Source organism: Coffea arabica, chromosome 6e, assembly GCF_036785885.1.
Source record: "Coffea arabica cultivar ET-39 chromosome 6e, Coffea Arabica ET-39 HiFi, whole genome shotgun sequence".
NCBI classification, from domain to species: Eukaryota; Viridiplantae; Streptophyta; class Magnoliopsida; order Gentianales; family Rubiaceae; genus Coffea; species Coffea arabica.
Window position 1 is genome coordinate 23,924,992 of NC_092321.1, and position 16,084 is coordinate 23,941,075.

General features: G+C 33.7%; 1 protein-coding gene across 2 annotated transcripts; it reads right to left on the reverse strand.

The window, feature by feature from the left end:
- Window positions 1-3,569: 3,569 nt before the first annotated feature.
- LOC140009591 (uncharacterized) lies at window positions 3,570-14,083 on the reverse strand. Of its 2 annotated transcripts, XM_072055660.1 has the most exons (11): window positions 13,569-14,083; window positions 12,685-12,744; window positions 6,377-6,532; window positions 6,014-6,284; window positions 5,835-5,922; window positions 5,635-5,743; window positions 5,449-5,527; window positions 5,245-5,378; window positions 4,982-5,140; window positions 4,768-4,888; window positions 3,570-4,441 (listed from the first exon to the last, which is right to left on the reverse strand). In XM_072055660.1, coding segments are annotated over exons 8-11 (855 nt in total). In that variant the 5' UTR covers window positions 5,247-5,378; window positions 5,449-5,527; window positions 5,635-5,743; window positions 5,835-5,922; window positions 6,014-6,284; window positions 6,377-6,532; window positions 12,685-12,744; window positions 13,569-14,083; the 3' UTR covers window positions 3,570-3,868. The 2 variants fall into 2 exon arrangements, with proteins under 2 accessions (XP_071911761.1, XP_071911762.1); XM_072055661.1 differs by lacking the exons at window positions 5,835-5,922; window positions 6,014-6,284; window positions 6,377-6,532; window positions 12,685-12,744; window positions 13,569-14,083 and having other exon boundaries at window positions 5,635-5,826.
- Between the last annotated feature and the right edge of the window lie 2,001 nt (window positions 14,084-16,084).

The following is a 16,084-nucleotide window of genomic DNA, read 5'->3' on the forward strand; positions in this document are numbered from 1 at the left end:
CTCAAAATTCCGCAGAAATAGGTACGTTCAAAGTAGGGGCAGAATCGGAACTTTTTACTCCATGCACCCCTTGAAGTTTCTACTAATAATACACCATTAATCTACCATTTTGAGCACTAAACCAACATTAAATCCATCATCAATGATCACATCAGCCATCATCCAAGAGTGGGAGTTCATAGAGCCCACATTCACAATTTTCCAACAATAACAAGCCACTCACATGAATAACTAAGCTCATAAGTGTAAAACAACTTCCAAACTTCAAGTTTTCAAGAGTGGATCATCACTTACTTTGGTTTGATGTTCAAGCAGAATTTCAGCCCCCTTTACTCCAGCAAAACCGTGATTTTCAGCTCCCCTTTGCAGCTCAAAATGATCCTTAAGTGTTAAGCCAAGTGTGGTTTAAGTTTGGTGTGAATTGGATGAAGATTTGTGCAAGATTTGGAGATGGAGAAATTGAGAAGTCTTGGGTTGTTTTTGCAGCTTGATGGCCGGCTGAAATGGAGCATGAGAGAGGGAAAGTGTGTTCAAATTTGGCTTCCTAAGGAAGCTTCACTTGTGTGGCTAGAAATGGTGCAAAAGTCAACTCTTCTACGCGCGCACTTGCGCGCATTTCGCGCTCGATTCCTCTCGCATTTGTTTCACCAGTGCACTAAACCTCTAGTACACTTATATTCATACAAATATTATGCACTCTTAATTGTCCCAAAATAATAGTCTAAAGTTCCTCAATTAATCGCGCGCGTGAAAACGCATATTTCCAATTTATGCGCGATAGAGTGAAACTTTCGAGAAATTCTTATAACGATCGTACCACTAACTATCACTTGAGTACTTAAACCTAAAATTACCTATTTTAGGACCATTGTACATGTCTCCAATTTTCCAAGCTTATTGTACTCCCAATTGGCTAAAATTTTCAAACATGTTTTCACTATTTTCATTAATCGAGCTTCCAAAAATTAATTTTTGAAACGAGTCACTTTAAAACTATAATGAAGTCATAATTCCATGTATTTAAGTCTAATAAGGTTAGAAAATATTATTCAGGGCAAATCCAAATAAATAATTAAATGAGCCAAAAATAGGGGTTTAAAAATCGGAAAATATGCGGGTCCTCACATTTAGTTTGCCTTAGGGTCCGGCCGAGTCGTCACAACCTGACCCACATAGCATATATTTTTTATTTTTATATACATATATAAAATATTATTTTAAGAGCTAAGTAAGTAATTTCATTAAAAAAATTACGCCCAAATATGAGTGCTTATAATTTGTTTACAAGATTCATTTATAGAGGTCATAATCTTATTTTAAAAAAGAAAAAGTTTAATTGATGTAGAATATATATATATATATGTGTGTGTGTGTATAAGGGAAATGCTTATAACAATTTTCATTAGTTTTGGATTCATTTTTTTTCTTGTATTCTCTTTGTGTGTCTGTTTCTCAACATAAGACTTTTTTGGGTAAAATCTACTTCTACGGGTAGAATGTGCGTGCCCATTGGAATGTACTCATTGGTAGTAAACAATCTGGAAATCCGAGGTGCAGAGTAATGAGCTAGAAGGCACAAAAATAAAGCATTAAACATTCACGCAAAGAAGCATATTACAAGCCAAATAACTGATAACTAACTAAACATAAGAGCAATGCAAACAAGAGTTACCGAGCAATAGGAAAAGGAGAAGCTGCAGAACTTGTGTTCTCTATTTTACGGAAATTACCGAGAAGGAAGCTGAGACCAAACAAAATGGAAAAAAAAAATTCTAAGCTTTAATCTGTTTCATCAAAGTTCAAACGTAGCCTTCTTGTTTACTATTGTCAAAAATTTCATCTAAAAAAGTAGTTAATGGTAAGTAAATCATCCATTGATTCATGGTCCGATCTAATGGTGAATGTATGATAAAAGTACAAAGAACAATTGATCAAGTGGTTGAAATTTATACAAAGGACAACCTAACTCTTAGCAAATAGTAAACATCCAATCATGACATGTGATTGAAGGAAGTAAAACAATGGCCTATGACTTGTAAAGATTGTTTAAATTTTACCATTGAATGATCTCACGGTTACAATTGGAAAACAATTAACCACTGCAAATCCAACGGCCCAAAGTTAAGCAAGATATCAAAAATATTTTTAAAAAATTGAAAAAACTCAAATAAAAAAAAACGTTAAAAGTTGCTTTGTAATTAACTATGGCTTAGCTAAAAATGATAATTCTTAGACTGACTGTTTCATTTTAATTATGTAAAATAGATTATATATATATTCCCTAGCACAACACTTGTAGTCCTACTACAAAAAATAATTTTTCCATATTTCTTTTTAAATATTTATCAGAGATATGATTTATACATCTTAATATTTTTCCCCATACTGTAAAAATATAAGTTTTAACATATCTTTTCCAATAAATTCTAGACAAATAAAACCTAAAAAATTACTTTCTAAATAGATAAAGCTCATAACTGGCGTATTTGTTTTCATTTCTATGCCATTAGTTAAATTATCTCTTATCCAATCTCTCGGTATCATGAAAAATTTATTAATTTTTTGTATCTCTTCCTGTCCATAATCCCAAAGAATAAGGAGAGTGTTTATAAAAATTACAAATTGAAGTAGGCGATGCACTTATATATGCTTTGTCAATAATTAACCTAGCATTTAAACCCCTTCTCATGATGTTTCTACTCTCATTAGAAAAAATAACGATTTTGGTGTTTCATTTTCCCTTAAAGTATAAATAATTCTAAAAAAATATACAAAATAAATAGGTTGCATTTTGAATATTAACCTTGCATTTATACTAAAATCTATTATGCTTATACATTTATCTGAAGTAATAAATCATAAATTTTATTTTCAAAAAAATTAATATCAAATACTTCTCAATTAATTATTTATTAATGACTAAAGAAGTAATAAGCATTCAGCTGTTGTTCAACCAAATGCTCATTCAACCAGGCGATGTAGTTATATTTGATTTCCAAATAATTAACATACCATTTAAATCTCTTCCATGATGTTTCTACTTTTATTGCAAAAAATTAATTTTTGTATTTTTTTTCCCTTAAATCCAAATCATTTTTAAAAACTACAAAAAAAATAAATGAGGTTGCACTCTGAATAATTAACATTGCACTTGCACTTAAATCTATTACGCTTATACATTTATCCAAAGTAATAATTCGTAAATTTATTTTTTGGATAAAATTTATTAGTATCAAATATTTCTCAATAAATTGTTTATTCTTGACTAAAGAAGTAATAAACAATCAGCCATTATGGACTTAAATGTTCCTTGACTAGGCTGGTTAATTCGCTCTGCATAATAATTAGAGGGGAGGAAAAAATTTTATATATTTGCATTGAAAGCAAAAGAAGGAAACAAAGAAGGCTCCTCACACCTCTCATTGCACCACGTGGTAGCTCTTGAAGCTACCATAGCAAAAAGCAACCCGATCTTATATAATAATTAGAGGAACCAGGCTGGCCCTCCCAAAAATACTGATCATTGAAAAAGCATATGTAACAATTCTAGTTGCAAAATAGGTACATAATACCATAATTACCATTCATAGATAGTTGTCAACAATTTCAGTAGCAGTTACACACCTTCCAGTACAATTAAGTTCCAAGTAGAGATACATTGGCATGCTAATAGTCTTTTTCAAAGTTCATTTTAGTTACATAATATCATCTATTAGGATCCATTAACTTCTAGTCATCGTGAGAATGTTAATGGATTCTAATATGATGGCAAACGATAGCATGCTAAAAGTTCAGTAGCATCCATGATGAGCAAAAGGATGAACAACAAAAGGATGAACAAAAGAGGACATGAAGCTGTGTGGCTGCTTCATTTTGCAGATTCACGTGGCTTCTTGAGAGGGCTCATATGAGCAGATTTTGAAGATGCAGGCTTGTTGTCTTCAGGACCATTTTTTGCAGCAATTGAGGGAACAACTTCAATGGTTGTCTTCTCTGCAGAAGTTACATTAGTTCTGGGAATTGGAGTTTCAAAAATTAAGCTTCTTTTTGCAGCAATGTTTGAAGAGATTGGCTTATCTGCATTATCAGACTTGTGCCCAATTGAATCTAGGATCATTTTTGTTGTTGGGCTAAAGAATTGCCCTTCAGTGGCAGGTTGGTCAGTGAAAGTGGAGCGAGCAGTTAAGTCAACCTGTTCAATGCTGTTGGTCAGCTTCTCAGTTATGGTTGGAGCAGTTGGAACAGGCTCTTCCACAGGATTAGAGGCAGCTGTGCGCGTGATTGCTGGGTTGATTTCAGCCAATTCTTCAGCAGTGTATATTTTGACGATGCTATACTTATCATCTTTCTGTCTTTGATAATCTGAATCGAAATGGCAGACAAAGCATAGGACTTGACGGTTATCAATTGCAGATGCAATTTCAGAAAAAACCTCAACACCCTATATTTTGCAAATGAACAAAAAAAAAAGTTCAATACCCTGTATTTTAAAAAATTTTATAGACTACCAGAAAATGTAAACATGATGCAATTTCAGAAGAAAGCTTAATAGTAACATAGATTGAAGGTGACATGGGCTATCTTATTGCTGGATAAAAGAAACTTTTAGCTAGTTCCAGTTAGGAATTTTGTTTTTTGACTACGATTGAGTCTTGTCCTTGGAAAGAATAGCAAAATAACCAGAGGGATATTACCAGATTTGTAGGCCAATCACAAAAGAAAATAGAGATATTGCATGTTAATGGTATGAGTTTTTCAGCATCTTACGTGTTCATCAACTTCACTTAGTTGTACTGCTGTGAATGGTATGAGTTTTTCAGCATCTGTACCAAACACTACTGCATACATTGAACTTGTTCCATCATCAATGATAATTCCAATACGGCATCTAGTATATGATAGCAGTGAATAATAGCTAATCAATGAAATAAAACAGAATTATTGTTAAGAGCACTATTGTAAAATTGCATGCCTTGTTTACCTGGTTTCAACGGCATTTTCTTCTCTACAAGATGGACATCTGATGATCCATTCCAAATTAGCATCTATAGCCTTTTTGACAGTTACTACATGCAGCATACCAGAAAGATCGCTGCTCAGCTGCCAAAGAAGTATTTCCTCGTATCCAGGCAGTCTTGACCTATAGTTTATATTGTATTAGATGCAAAGTTAAGTAATTCATTTTTCACTAATGTAAAAGGTAAGAAAATAGTATAAGTCAGTTGCTGAAATGACTGTATTTACATTTTTCAGCATGCTCACAGCGTTCTCAACACTAATGATATCATCATTTTTTGGGCGGAGGCAGCAATTTGGTTGAGTCTTTGTAACTGGCCTCCTCAATTAGTTGTAAAATTTCCTGCCGATTCTGATCATACCTGTGAACATAAATATGACATGTTATATTTTTCAGTTTTTATGTATAATTATAAAACATGATATGCTTACCATTGCCTTAATACAGTGGCTTGAGGAGTTGGTGGATTCACCAGCAGACAACATGCAAGCCTTGTTGTTAGAGATAGATCTAAGAAAATAGTATATAATTAGTTCATTAAAGTTGAAGTATGGCAGGCAAAGTAGTAATAATTTCTTGAGCAATGGGAGCTGTAACTTATAGTTAAAAGTAATTACTTTGACTCTCATAGCTATGATGATGTTGTTGTTTGTGATAGTGTTTGCCAGCTGTGCTCCTTTATTTGCTTCAAATTCGATCCACAGAATAAGGAGCATTGGCCTTTTTCTAAAAAGGCAATAAATATGATAAAAATTAAAGAATGTAATAAGTTTATTTAGTAAATTGAAAGTCTATTCTTTTGTTCCTGTTGGCTTACTCTTGATTAATAACAACCAAGTCTCTAGTCGTTGAATCAAGACCCTGTTCCCTTGAAGGAAAAGCATGCACGACAATACCCTGGATATCTATTATTCAAAAGAATATTTCAATCTAAGGATAAGCTGAAAATAACATAAGGAATACATTGGGATTATCTAAGATAAAGCATGAACTTACTTTGCAAATTTTCTGTGTCAGCAAATCTGAATAAGTTTTCAAATGCTGTGAGCTCAAAATGACACGGAATAACCGGCGGAACCTGCTCAACATACTCCTCAACCAACGTTCTGTTATGGATTACCCAAGAATATGGGTCGTCACTGACCTTATACCTTGATTCTACTTTTCGAAGAGCTACACTGGAGATATAGTATCTCCTGAATGGCATCAACATGGCAGCAAAAAAACGGATATCATTGCCATAGATGACTGTTGAAACCTTTGTTCCCTGTTGCATCATAAAGAAGAAAAGCTGTAAATTTGTAAAAGAGTCAAAGATATATGCAAAAATTGAAGGAATATCTTTATTTTTTTGGTTACCTCAGAATCTGTCAGAAGGAAATGGTGGTAGTTCACAGGCCTTGCTCATCGACTCAACTGAACATATCCTCTCTGAACAACCTGAGCCAATACTGTCCATCCTTTTACTCCCTCAACGACCTCATTCACTGGAAGGTAGCGTCTTGCCATGCTTATCTATAAATGGTACAAAAAGATGAAATTGATTCTAAATATATAGTACAATTATGATAGGATTAATTAAAAATTGAAGAAATAGCAGAAGAATGTTCATTTACTTGACAGCTAATTGAGAAGCTTCAAGAGAACAGCTAATTGAGAAGCTTCAAGAACTTCTCTATATACAATATTTTTTGTCTGATTTATTCTGGATTTATAAAAAAATGGAGGCTTAATGAGTAACTTGACTTGTGAAGCTGTTCTTGCACGTGATAACGCCACATAAATAGGTTCTCTTAAATAAATACTTACAAAATCTAATGTTTGTCCTTGAGCTTTGTTAACTGTCATTGCAAAGCACAAATGGATTGGAAACTGAGTTCTCTTATATGGGACAGGGTATTGCTCCTCAGTGGGAGGTTCTAACGGAATTCTATGGATGAAAACATCTTTTCCAGCAAAATCACCTACAACTATTTGAGCATGAATAACATTCGGCTCAAATTCCTGCATATTAATCTTGTCCCATTACAAAGGTCTTCAGTGGGATCTAAATTTCTTAGCAAGATTATTGGTGCATTAACCTTCAAGATCAGCCTATGTGGTAGAAGTCCACTTGGGGAAAGAGAATTCAAAAAGTCCTCATACACTCCCTGATGATTTGGATTTAAGGTTTCATCAAAACTAAGATATTCTACTGCTTCACCTGGAAATTTGCTAATGAGAATGTCATTCACCTCATCAACAAAATTATTTTTTGTGGACAGAATTGCTTGGTTGACTGGAGTGTTAGCATCTAATGATCCAGTTATGATATTGGGGTATACTAAATTTATCAAATTATCTAGTGCAGAATCAGCCTCACTATTTTCAAGCAAAATTGAAGAGCGAATCTTTATGTAGCTATCATCTTGGGATTTTTCAGTTCCATTGCCAACTCTCAATAAATAATTAGTAAATGAGGGGTCTAATCGAGTCCTCATATTCTCTGTTAACTGCAATTTTTCAAGAGAAGGCCATAGAGGAGAATTTATTATGCAAGCATTAATAGTCTCAGATTGATTTCCTCTACGAACAATTGGCAATGTTTGTCTAAAGTCGCCACCAAAGACGACAACTTTTCCACCAAATATTTCTGATGAGTTCATAAGATCTTGCAATAGATCATTTAATGCTTCAATTGCAGATCTTTTTGACATAGGAGCCTCATCCCAGATAATGAGTTTGGATTCTCTAATCATTGCTGCCGGGCTGCTTTGTTTGCTAACTCTACATGCTCTGCCTTCTAAAAGATCAATTGGGATTTTAAATCGTGAATGGGCAGTCCTACCTCCTGGTAGTATAGAAGCAGCAATTCCTGTAGTGGCTGTTGCTAGTGCTAAATACCCTTTAGACCTTACATCAGCTAGCAACGCTCTATAGAGAAATGATTTTCCAGTGCCTCCAGGGCCATCTACAAAAAAGGCCCCACTTTTGTTCTCATATACGCGGTGAGATATGATCTCAAATGCATGCCTTTGTTTTTCATTAAGCAAAGAAATTGCATTCAGATCTTCTTCACGAACTGTTATTCTTCTTTCAGGTAACAATTCCCTTGTTTGGTTCTCAACATCAAAAGGATGATAGATCATTCGGAACCAATCCAAATGAAGCTATACTTTTCCCATTGATTCAAGAAAACCACTTATTTATTGCAGTACCTTTTTCCTGACCTCTCTAGGAGTCAAATCTGAACACCTTAGAAAATCCTTCAACATTACAGCCTCAAATTTAACCATAATTGTTTGGGAATGTTAGGACAGGAATATACCAAAAGGGTTGCAAAAAGTCTTCTCAATTCATAAGACATATGAAAGAGAGAAGCCTCTTCAAGACAATGTTCTTGGCTGTTATCATCTTGAAGCAACCCTCTTAAAAGTGCTGCTTCACGAAAGGTTCTAACCTATACTCCGTTATAAGTCTTCAAGTCTTTGAAGGACTTCAGAGCACGGACTTTTGTTAAAAGAAGCCTAAGGTAGTACCTCTCTCCTTCAGTCGGATGGACTGCATTTATTCTTCCTCGACCTCTCATTTTCCAACGTTTCTTATCAGGAAGCCAAACAAAATGGTCTAGAAATTCAGAATATGTACAATTCAAAGTCGAAGCTTCTGAATCTGTTCTATTCATGTAGAAGACTTCAGTGAGCATTGTCTTTTTGTTTCTTGGATTGCTCACAACATTGGTCAAATTTTGATGCTTTTTGAAACTTATAGGCTGATAGTTTTCTAGGTGAAGTTGCAAATGAATTATTGCAGGTTTTATTTCGCCCATAGCAAAACAAAAAAGTCTCCATCCAGCCTCAGGTGGTGAGACCCAATGAGCTGCCCGATACTGCTGGATTTCATCAATATGGCTGTTTGGATTATCGGAATTAACATGAAAACTGATTCTATCATGTCCTTTGAAAATGTATTTATAGATGTATTTAACAGCCTAAATTGTTGAACAAATTTCAACATTAATGTGACAATCAAATTTAGCCAGTAAATAGGCATTATAGGGAACAACCCATCTATTATCCAAGTAATGCTGTCTAACTTTGACTCTAACACCATTATTACTTCGTCTATATACTAGATAAGAATTAATAGTCTGGGTTGTTTCCTCACAAAAATCCTTTGGATAGGAATGCCCACGCTTGCCATTCTTTGTCATACACATACTTGATGGATTTAAAACACCACATGAACCATACATCATGTGTTTTTTAACCATTCTATATAAGTGTGGGTATTTCACTTTGTCTGGAATCTCAGCGCTCACAATTTTATCATACTCTTCAAGTCTGAACATTTTATGTTGAGATTTCAAAATTAAGAGGAAGTGTGCATGTGGCAAGCCTCTTTTTTGAACCTCTACAACATATGTATAGACTGCCACTTCACCAAAAATACTTTTCTTTAGGATTTCATTTTTTAATTCTTCAAGTTTAGCACGAAAGACTCTTACAATCAAATCAGGTCGATTCTGTGCTTCTTCCTTTTCAATTAGGTGTTTTTTTTATTTCTGGCCAATTAGGATTGCAAGTCATGGTCAAGAAGATATCTGGTTTGCCAAATTTTTGGACCAAGGTCATTGCATCTATGTATTTCCTTCTCATATTTCTTGGCCCTCCAATAAAGCTTGTTGGTAAAAAAATTCTCTGGCCAATATTTGCTGCCTGTGTTTCACCAGCAGCCACAAAGTTTTGTATTCCTTGCAAAAACTCTCTCCTTATTTCCTCTTGTTGTGATCTATAAAAATCTAGTCTTTGAGATTCAAGCTTAACATACATATCCACTATAAATTGCTGAATTAATCTAGCAAAATGAAACAAAAAAGACTCATCATTATCCCTTATCTAGAACTTATAAGCATAATACTCTCTCACAGAAACAAAATTTGGATCATTATCAATCTTCGCCATTGCTGGTAGACAAATTACAGAATAATTAGTTAATTTACTATGCTGAACTGAACTACAAATAGATGAATAAGATTGGCTGCACCTACCATCTTGTTCCATCTGTAATAGTTCTTCAGCAGTAGCAGCAAGCATTGGGGAAATTGAACTTTCAGAATTCTTATTTCGAGTCTTTTTCTTGTAGACCTTTTTTCCTTTTTTTTGGATTTCTTGATGCCAACCAAGTTCACCAAAAGGAAAAAGAAGAGGGTACTGCAAGGGGTCATAACAGCCATAGTAATATTCTATACTGTGACAATGACCACCATGAGTATGGACTCGAATATCTCTCAGGCTTGTTTCCCCATTTTCTTCTCCTTCAACCCACAATGCAGCAATTTGGGAGACCGTAGGTTTGTTAAATACCCTTTGGTCTACAACAGGCAGCGTTCTCAAGACAATACGATAAGTATCAAGATTATGAACTTCTCTTAAACCACGAAAAAATCGAGCATATGGATTGTGTTCAAGGATATTCATAACCTTCTGGATAATACTTTCTGTTAGCCTTGGACATGCATTTAAACGATTTGTCAGCTCATTTTCAGTATCATGAAAATACAACTGCAAATTTTTTGAGGCCTCTAGGTCACTAATGAAGTGATAAATTTGCCCCTAAATCCTAAATGTATAGACACCTTTATTTCTCTTTGCTAGATTCTTCTCGCACTTAACTCCAAAAGAAGTGAAAGCAAAAATGTTGTTAATTGTTCTTATACATATTCTAAATAATTTTGCCTTTTCTGAAGATGAAGTTAATAGCTCTTTTAAAGGAGCTGGAATTGGGTTGCTAGCTAACACTGTGTCTCCATTTGAATAGCAAAAGTTGGCTGTTTCATGGAAAAAAAAATTTGCACCACAATGTGGGCAATCTGGTTGTTTTGGAAGAATGCTTGCCGCACCTGGAATGCAATCTAACAGGTCTCGCCCTTTTTTTGAACTCTTCCTATGATCAATAAAAGATCGATTTTAAATGACTTAACTTGTTTAATAAACAATAATAGAATATAAAATACCCAAGTCATTTAATAATGTAAATGTTAAAAGACTTGTACGTTTTCTCTTAGTTTTCCCTTGATTTTGTTCAAGTATACCTGTAAAGTAGAGTCCAATATCAGCCACTTGAATTAGATAAATTAAATAATTGGAAAAAAATGGTTTTCAATATTCAATTTAAAGTTAAAAATGTTTGTTATCATGTGAATGTGAAAGGCCTATGCATTTTAAAAAATGGAAAAATTTACATGATACATGAAAAAGGGTTTAAATTCATGCATTTAGAACAAATAATTTATAGTAGAAAAAGTAAATTTTAAATTTTAAAAAATGGAAAAAAAATCACTGATTTCAAGTAAAGGAAAAAACTGGTTATACTGTTCTAAGAAGATAGAAAGAGTTTTGAAGATATATAAAATCAGTTACTTGATGGGAAGAACTATATTAATAAGCAGTGCTATATTAAGTACCTGAAAGCTGAGACGCATTCGATTGTAATTGGTGAACAACTTGATTAGACTGATTTAAAATCTCAACACCCTCAGGATTATGCTATTCAATTGTACTTATGAGAGGTTGCAAACTCTCAAATCCTATATTCTGTGCTTGATCCAGCTGATTTTGCTTAGTTTTTTTGGCTGTCATCTTAAGCACTCTCTGTTTTCGTCGATTTCTATAGGTGGAAGATTCAGCTACTGAAAATTCCGACGGGATAGACATACATGATTGCAAACTATTCAAGTTTGCATTTGGTAGCTAAAATGTGTTAACAAAATCCGGTATTAGAGGCTGAACAGATTTAGAGACATTTGGAAGAGGCCCTATAATCTGTGATCTCATACATTCTTGTTGACTTGAATGTTTTTTCTGAGATCTCTGAACTTTCAATGCAAGAGCTTTCTCTTTCCGATGATGTCTCAAAGTTACGCTTTAGCTATTTGCAAATTCAAATAACACATCCATACCAGTTTGCGTACTATTTGAATTTATATCGAATAAAGACAACCTGGGAAGAGACTGAACAATAGAAGGCTCAGTCACAATCTTAGCAAGGTCTACAATATGATTTTCTACAGAGGCTACCTCAAAAAGTTGGTTTGTTTGAGATGTTTTGGCCTGTGATCTCACACTCATTTGTGTAGGATACTCTGTCAGGTTGGAAGTGTGCCTCCTTGTAAACTGGAATAGTGCAGGCATACACATTTGCATATTACTCAAATTTACAGGTGGCGAGGAAGACGTAATAGCAGAAGGCAAAGTTCCTACACTATAACGTTTTATTGCTCTATCTAATCGTTTCTTTTTCCATCTAAGAATTGCATCTTTTCTGCAATCTTTTTCCTTATCATTTGACCCACATCAAACTAAGAAATCACAGTAGGAACATTATCACAATTTTCTTTGATCACAGAGTCCATGACAAAAAAAGAAGATTACTATCCAAGGCATTCTATATGGAACAGACATTCATTCTCATCATGTGAAGACTTTTACTCTCATAACAGAAAGAAAACCATTAACTACATCATGTATCTCACAATCATGTAAAAATGAAATAGATAGCAATTAATATGCCTGAAGCTTAAAACTTTTTAACATGAGACACACAACCTATAATATAATCAACAGCCAATAAAATCCAAATCCCTTGGACAAAAAAAAACAGCACAAAATTTAGTTTCTTAGACAAACCTGAGAACTGAATATGCCAACTTGTTAGAGCAAAAGATGCACACCAAATAGAATAGCCAGCTTCAGTTGAAGAAACAGGTCGACATTTTGTAAGCATAGGCCAAAAAAAAAAAGCAAAATCAGTATAAGAAAAGGAAGAATAAAGATTCACAATGAAAAAAAAAACTGAAGAATTACAATAGCAGTGCTAGACATCGTTTTCATAGCTCCATAAAACTTATTGTTTAGTTATAATCTAGAAGTATAAAAATATGTTTTCAAGTAAAGTAAGCACATTGTGAGAAGAAAATCAACCAAATTAATAAATGATGGTCTTATAACTCTCATTATTGATCCATTTACTATTCTGTTAAGTTTTACTACTAGTAAAAACATAGTCAAATGATCTAAATTGACCGAAAATGAAAATTCAGAAAGCTAATTGAGCAGCTAACCCAAGCACAATTGCAAAAGGAGCAAAAAAGAATGCAAGCAATACAAATTAAATAGGAAAAAGAAAAGAAGAATAAACTTGATTAAGTGAAGTATTAGAATGAATTGTTCCGAGTCCAAATTCTTCACAGTGGAGTATGACAAAGTTTTTCACAACATGATTTAATAAAAATGTTTTTTTGGTGAAAGTTTTTATGAATTTACATAAAATGTTCCAATTTCTTTCGGATGGTCACAACATGATTTAACAAAAAGTTTATAGATCACAACATGATTTAATAAACCGATTAATGTCTTATTCTAATATGTAATATTTGCCGAAATTTTTACATGAATAAACCAAGAGAAACATTTAGCCAAAAATCTACTAATTTTAATATCTTTACCACATATGACTACACATATTTAGGGGAAAAAATAGAATCTAATTTACAAATGAAAAGGACCCTTACCAAAGCTAGAGGCAGAAGAAGCTCCCTTCCAAGCGCAAGGTCTTCAGAGAAAGAAATACACCCTTTATATGGGCACTTCTCTTTCTTTTCCTTTTTAAAACCTAAAAACCTAAATTACTACTCACTTAATGTCTATCACATCAAATCCCTGAAAATATGATTTAGAATTATGGTGTTCATGGGAAAATTGGATGGCTGCAAAACCAATTCCAATACAAATGAATGAAATCAAACGGTTGGCCACTTTTCTGGGGAAAAATCCCTGAATTTTGGGGAAAAACAAGACACCTAATCTCTGAGGGATTTCAGGCCTTCCATGCTTCCAAGTACAATAAGCATGTGAAGGAACCATCTCTGCTATAGGAAGGGAAGAGTATTTGCTGGTACTTTCACCCGAAGAAGAAGAAAAGAAGAGATACGACTGGTTTCTTGTTTGTCTTAAGTGTTTACAATGAAATGGGCCATATAACAGAGGTTCTATTGCAATGTAATGGGTCCCGTTGGTTCTATTACAATGTAATGGGCAATGTAATGTCTTACTTGCTAGTTCCATTGATTTCTTGTATGCCTCCGTTCCATTGTTTCCCTTATTAAAAAATCCAGCCAAGTGTCAAATAAGTAGCAAGCCACTTGTCAAAAAGAGAGCCTGCTACAGTGAACAACACTCTTTTTATTATACTTGAAGGATTAGATTTTGAATTTTAGATGAATATGTAAAGTATTAAACTAAATTAATATAAATTATCTTTAAGATATATTAAATGATGAGAGGGCTGGTGCAGGTACTGTAGACACCAAAATTTTGCCAAACTTTTATGTTTTCTTGAATATTTTCTATTTGATGAGTCATTTATTTTCTTGCATTTTAATGTATATTCTCATTTTTGTATGTTTATTTTAAGAAAAGAAAATTATGAAAAAAATCAAAATCAAATCATGACTAAACTTACACATTTTAATCATCTCCCCTACCAAAACCACTATTAATCCATTTTTACACTCAATTCCCATTGGACCTGTCTATTCATTTTGGTAAAAAATTCATCATGTTATTTCCATGCACCTTGCTTGTCATTTGGAAGTTCATTATTTTTGACCAACCTAACACTCCACTCTCAATACATCTCTCGGCCTTGCTTCTTCTTTTTGCTTGGAAGTCAAACATAACAAGAAGGACACCACCTAATTCTTTGTCTCAGCCCTTTCTTTTTCCCTCAAGAAGGGAAGACGCAAACATACATAGAAGAAAAAAAACACTCTTCCTCCCCCCAAACTCACACTCGGCTCCCTCTCTTCTCTCTCAACACACTCGCACGCAACAAAAAAGGGAGGGGCAGCTATCGGTTAAGGCTTGGAAATTTCATCAAAAACTTCAACCGAAAGATTTTCATATTTATTGAGGTATATTTTTAGTTTTTTTATCATGTTAAATCCATGCTTCATTGTTTAATTTTCTTTTGTTTTTGCTGGCTTCCTTTGTTGTTTTTGCTGAATTTGGGGAAATGGCATGAACTAGATTGAGGAAAAGGAAATGATTCTTGTGTATGCATGCCAATGTTTGAGAAAATGCTTAAATAGAAAATCGAATTAAAATGTTAATTTTGTACGTATATTGTTGTTAAAATGAATAATCATGACTAGTTAATGGTTTGGGGAGGTTGTTTAATTAAGTTTTGTGTCGATTTTGTAGTCTAAAAGGCAACAGGAAAAATGAATTTTTAGGGGTTCTTTTGCTTTAATTTAGCCCTTTTATGTTGTTTTCTTGTCAAATTAAAATCATAGTTGTATTGTAGACGTTGTAAGGAGTGTTGTAGTATAATTTTTAGGGCAAAAAATATCAGCGGCCATTAAACTATTGACGGGATCACGTTTTGGCCATCGAACTATTTTTGTCAATAATTGGCTACTAAACAATTTAATCCATAAACTCGTGACCATTTCGTCGTTAATTGCTCTTAAGTTCTGAAATTAGCATTACACGTGGCAATGTTCTGGGGCAATTTTGTCCAGCAATTTAATTCATAACATAACCAGAATTTTACATAATCCCATGAAAAATACAATGTCCAGAAACAACCCAGATTTATCAAATATGCTTACATACGATTCGAGATTCCTGAAAGCAGCCAAAGCTTCCTCATGTGATGCCATTCTAACAAATGCCAAACCCCTGTTTCTGGTCTTGTTATACATTGACAACTTAAACAAACAAAAAAATAATAAACAAAAAAAATCATTTAGAATATTAACATTTTGCACAAATCAGACATTCATTGCATTGAATATCAAGAAAATCAAGATATAACTGGACCGTTATGTTCCATTATGTTCAAAGCAAACAAAACAAGCTAAAAAGAAAAAAAAAACACAATCCAAATTGAGCAAAAGTAGTATTTTTTTTTTTTTTGGAAATGAACAAAAATCAATGTAAACCAACCTCAATGTCCACAACAGTACCATATTTCTCAAAGAGAGGACGAAGATCATCTACAGTGGAGGTCCATGGAACATTCTGA

Excerpts from the sequence above, each read along its gene's own strand:
- LOC140009591 (XM_072055660.1), bottom strand. Across the intron at positions 4,889-4,981 it reads GAAAATGCCGTTGAAACCAG|ATGCCGTATTGGAATTATCA; the intron begins GTAAACAAGGCA and ends ATCATATACTAG. Across the intron at positions 4,442-4,767 it reads TAAGTGAAGTTGATGAACAC|GGTGTTGAGGTTTTTTCTGA; the intron begins GTAAGATGCTGA and ends TGCAAAATATAG.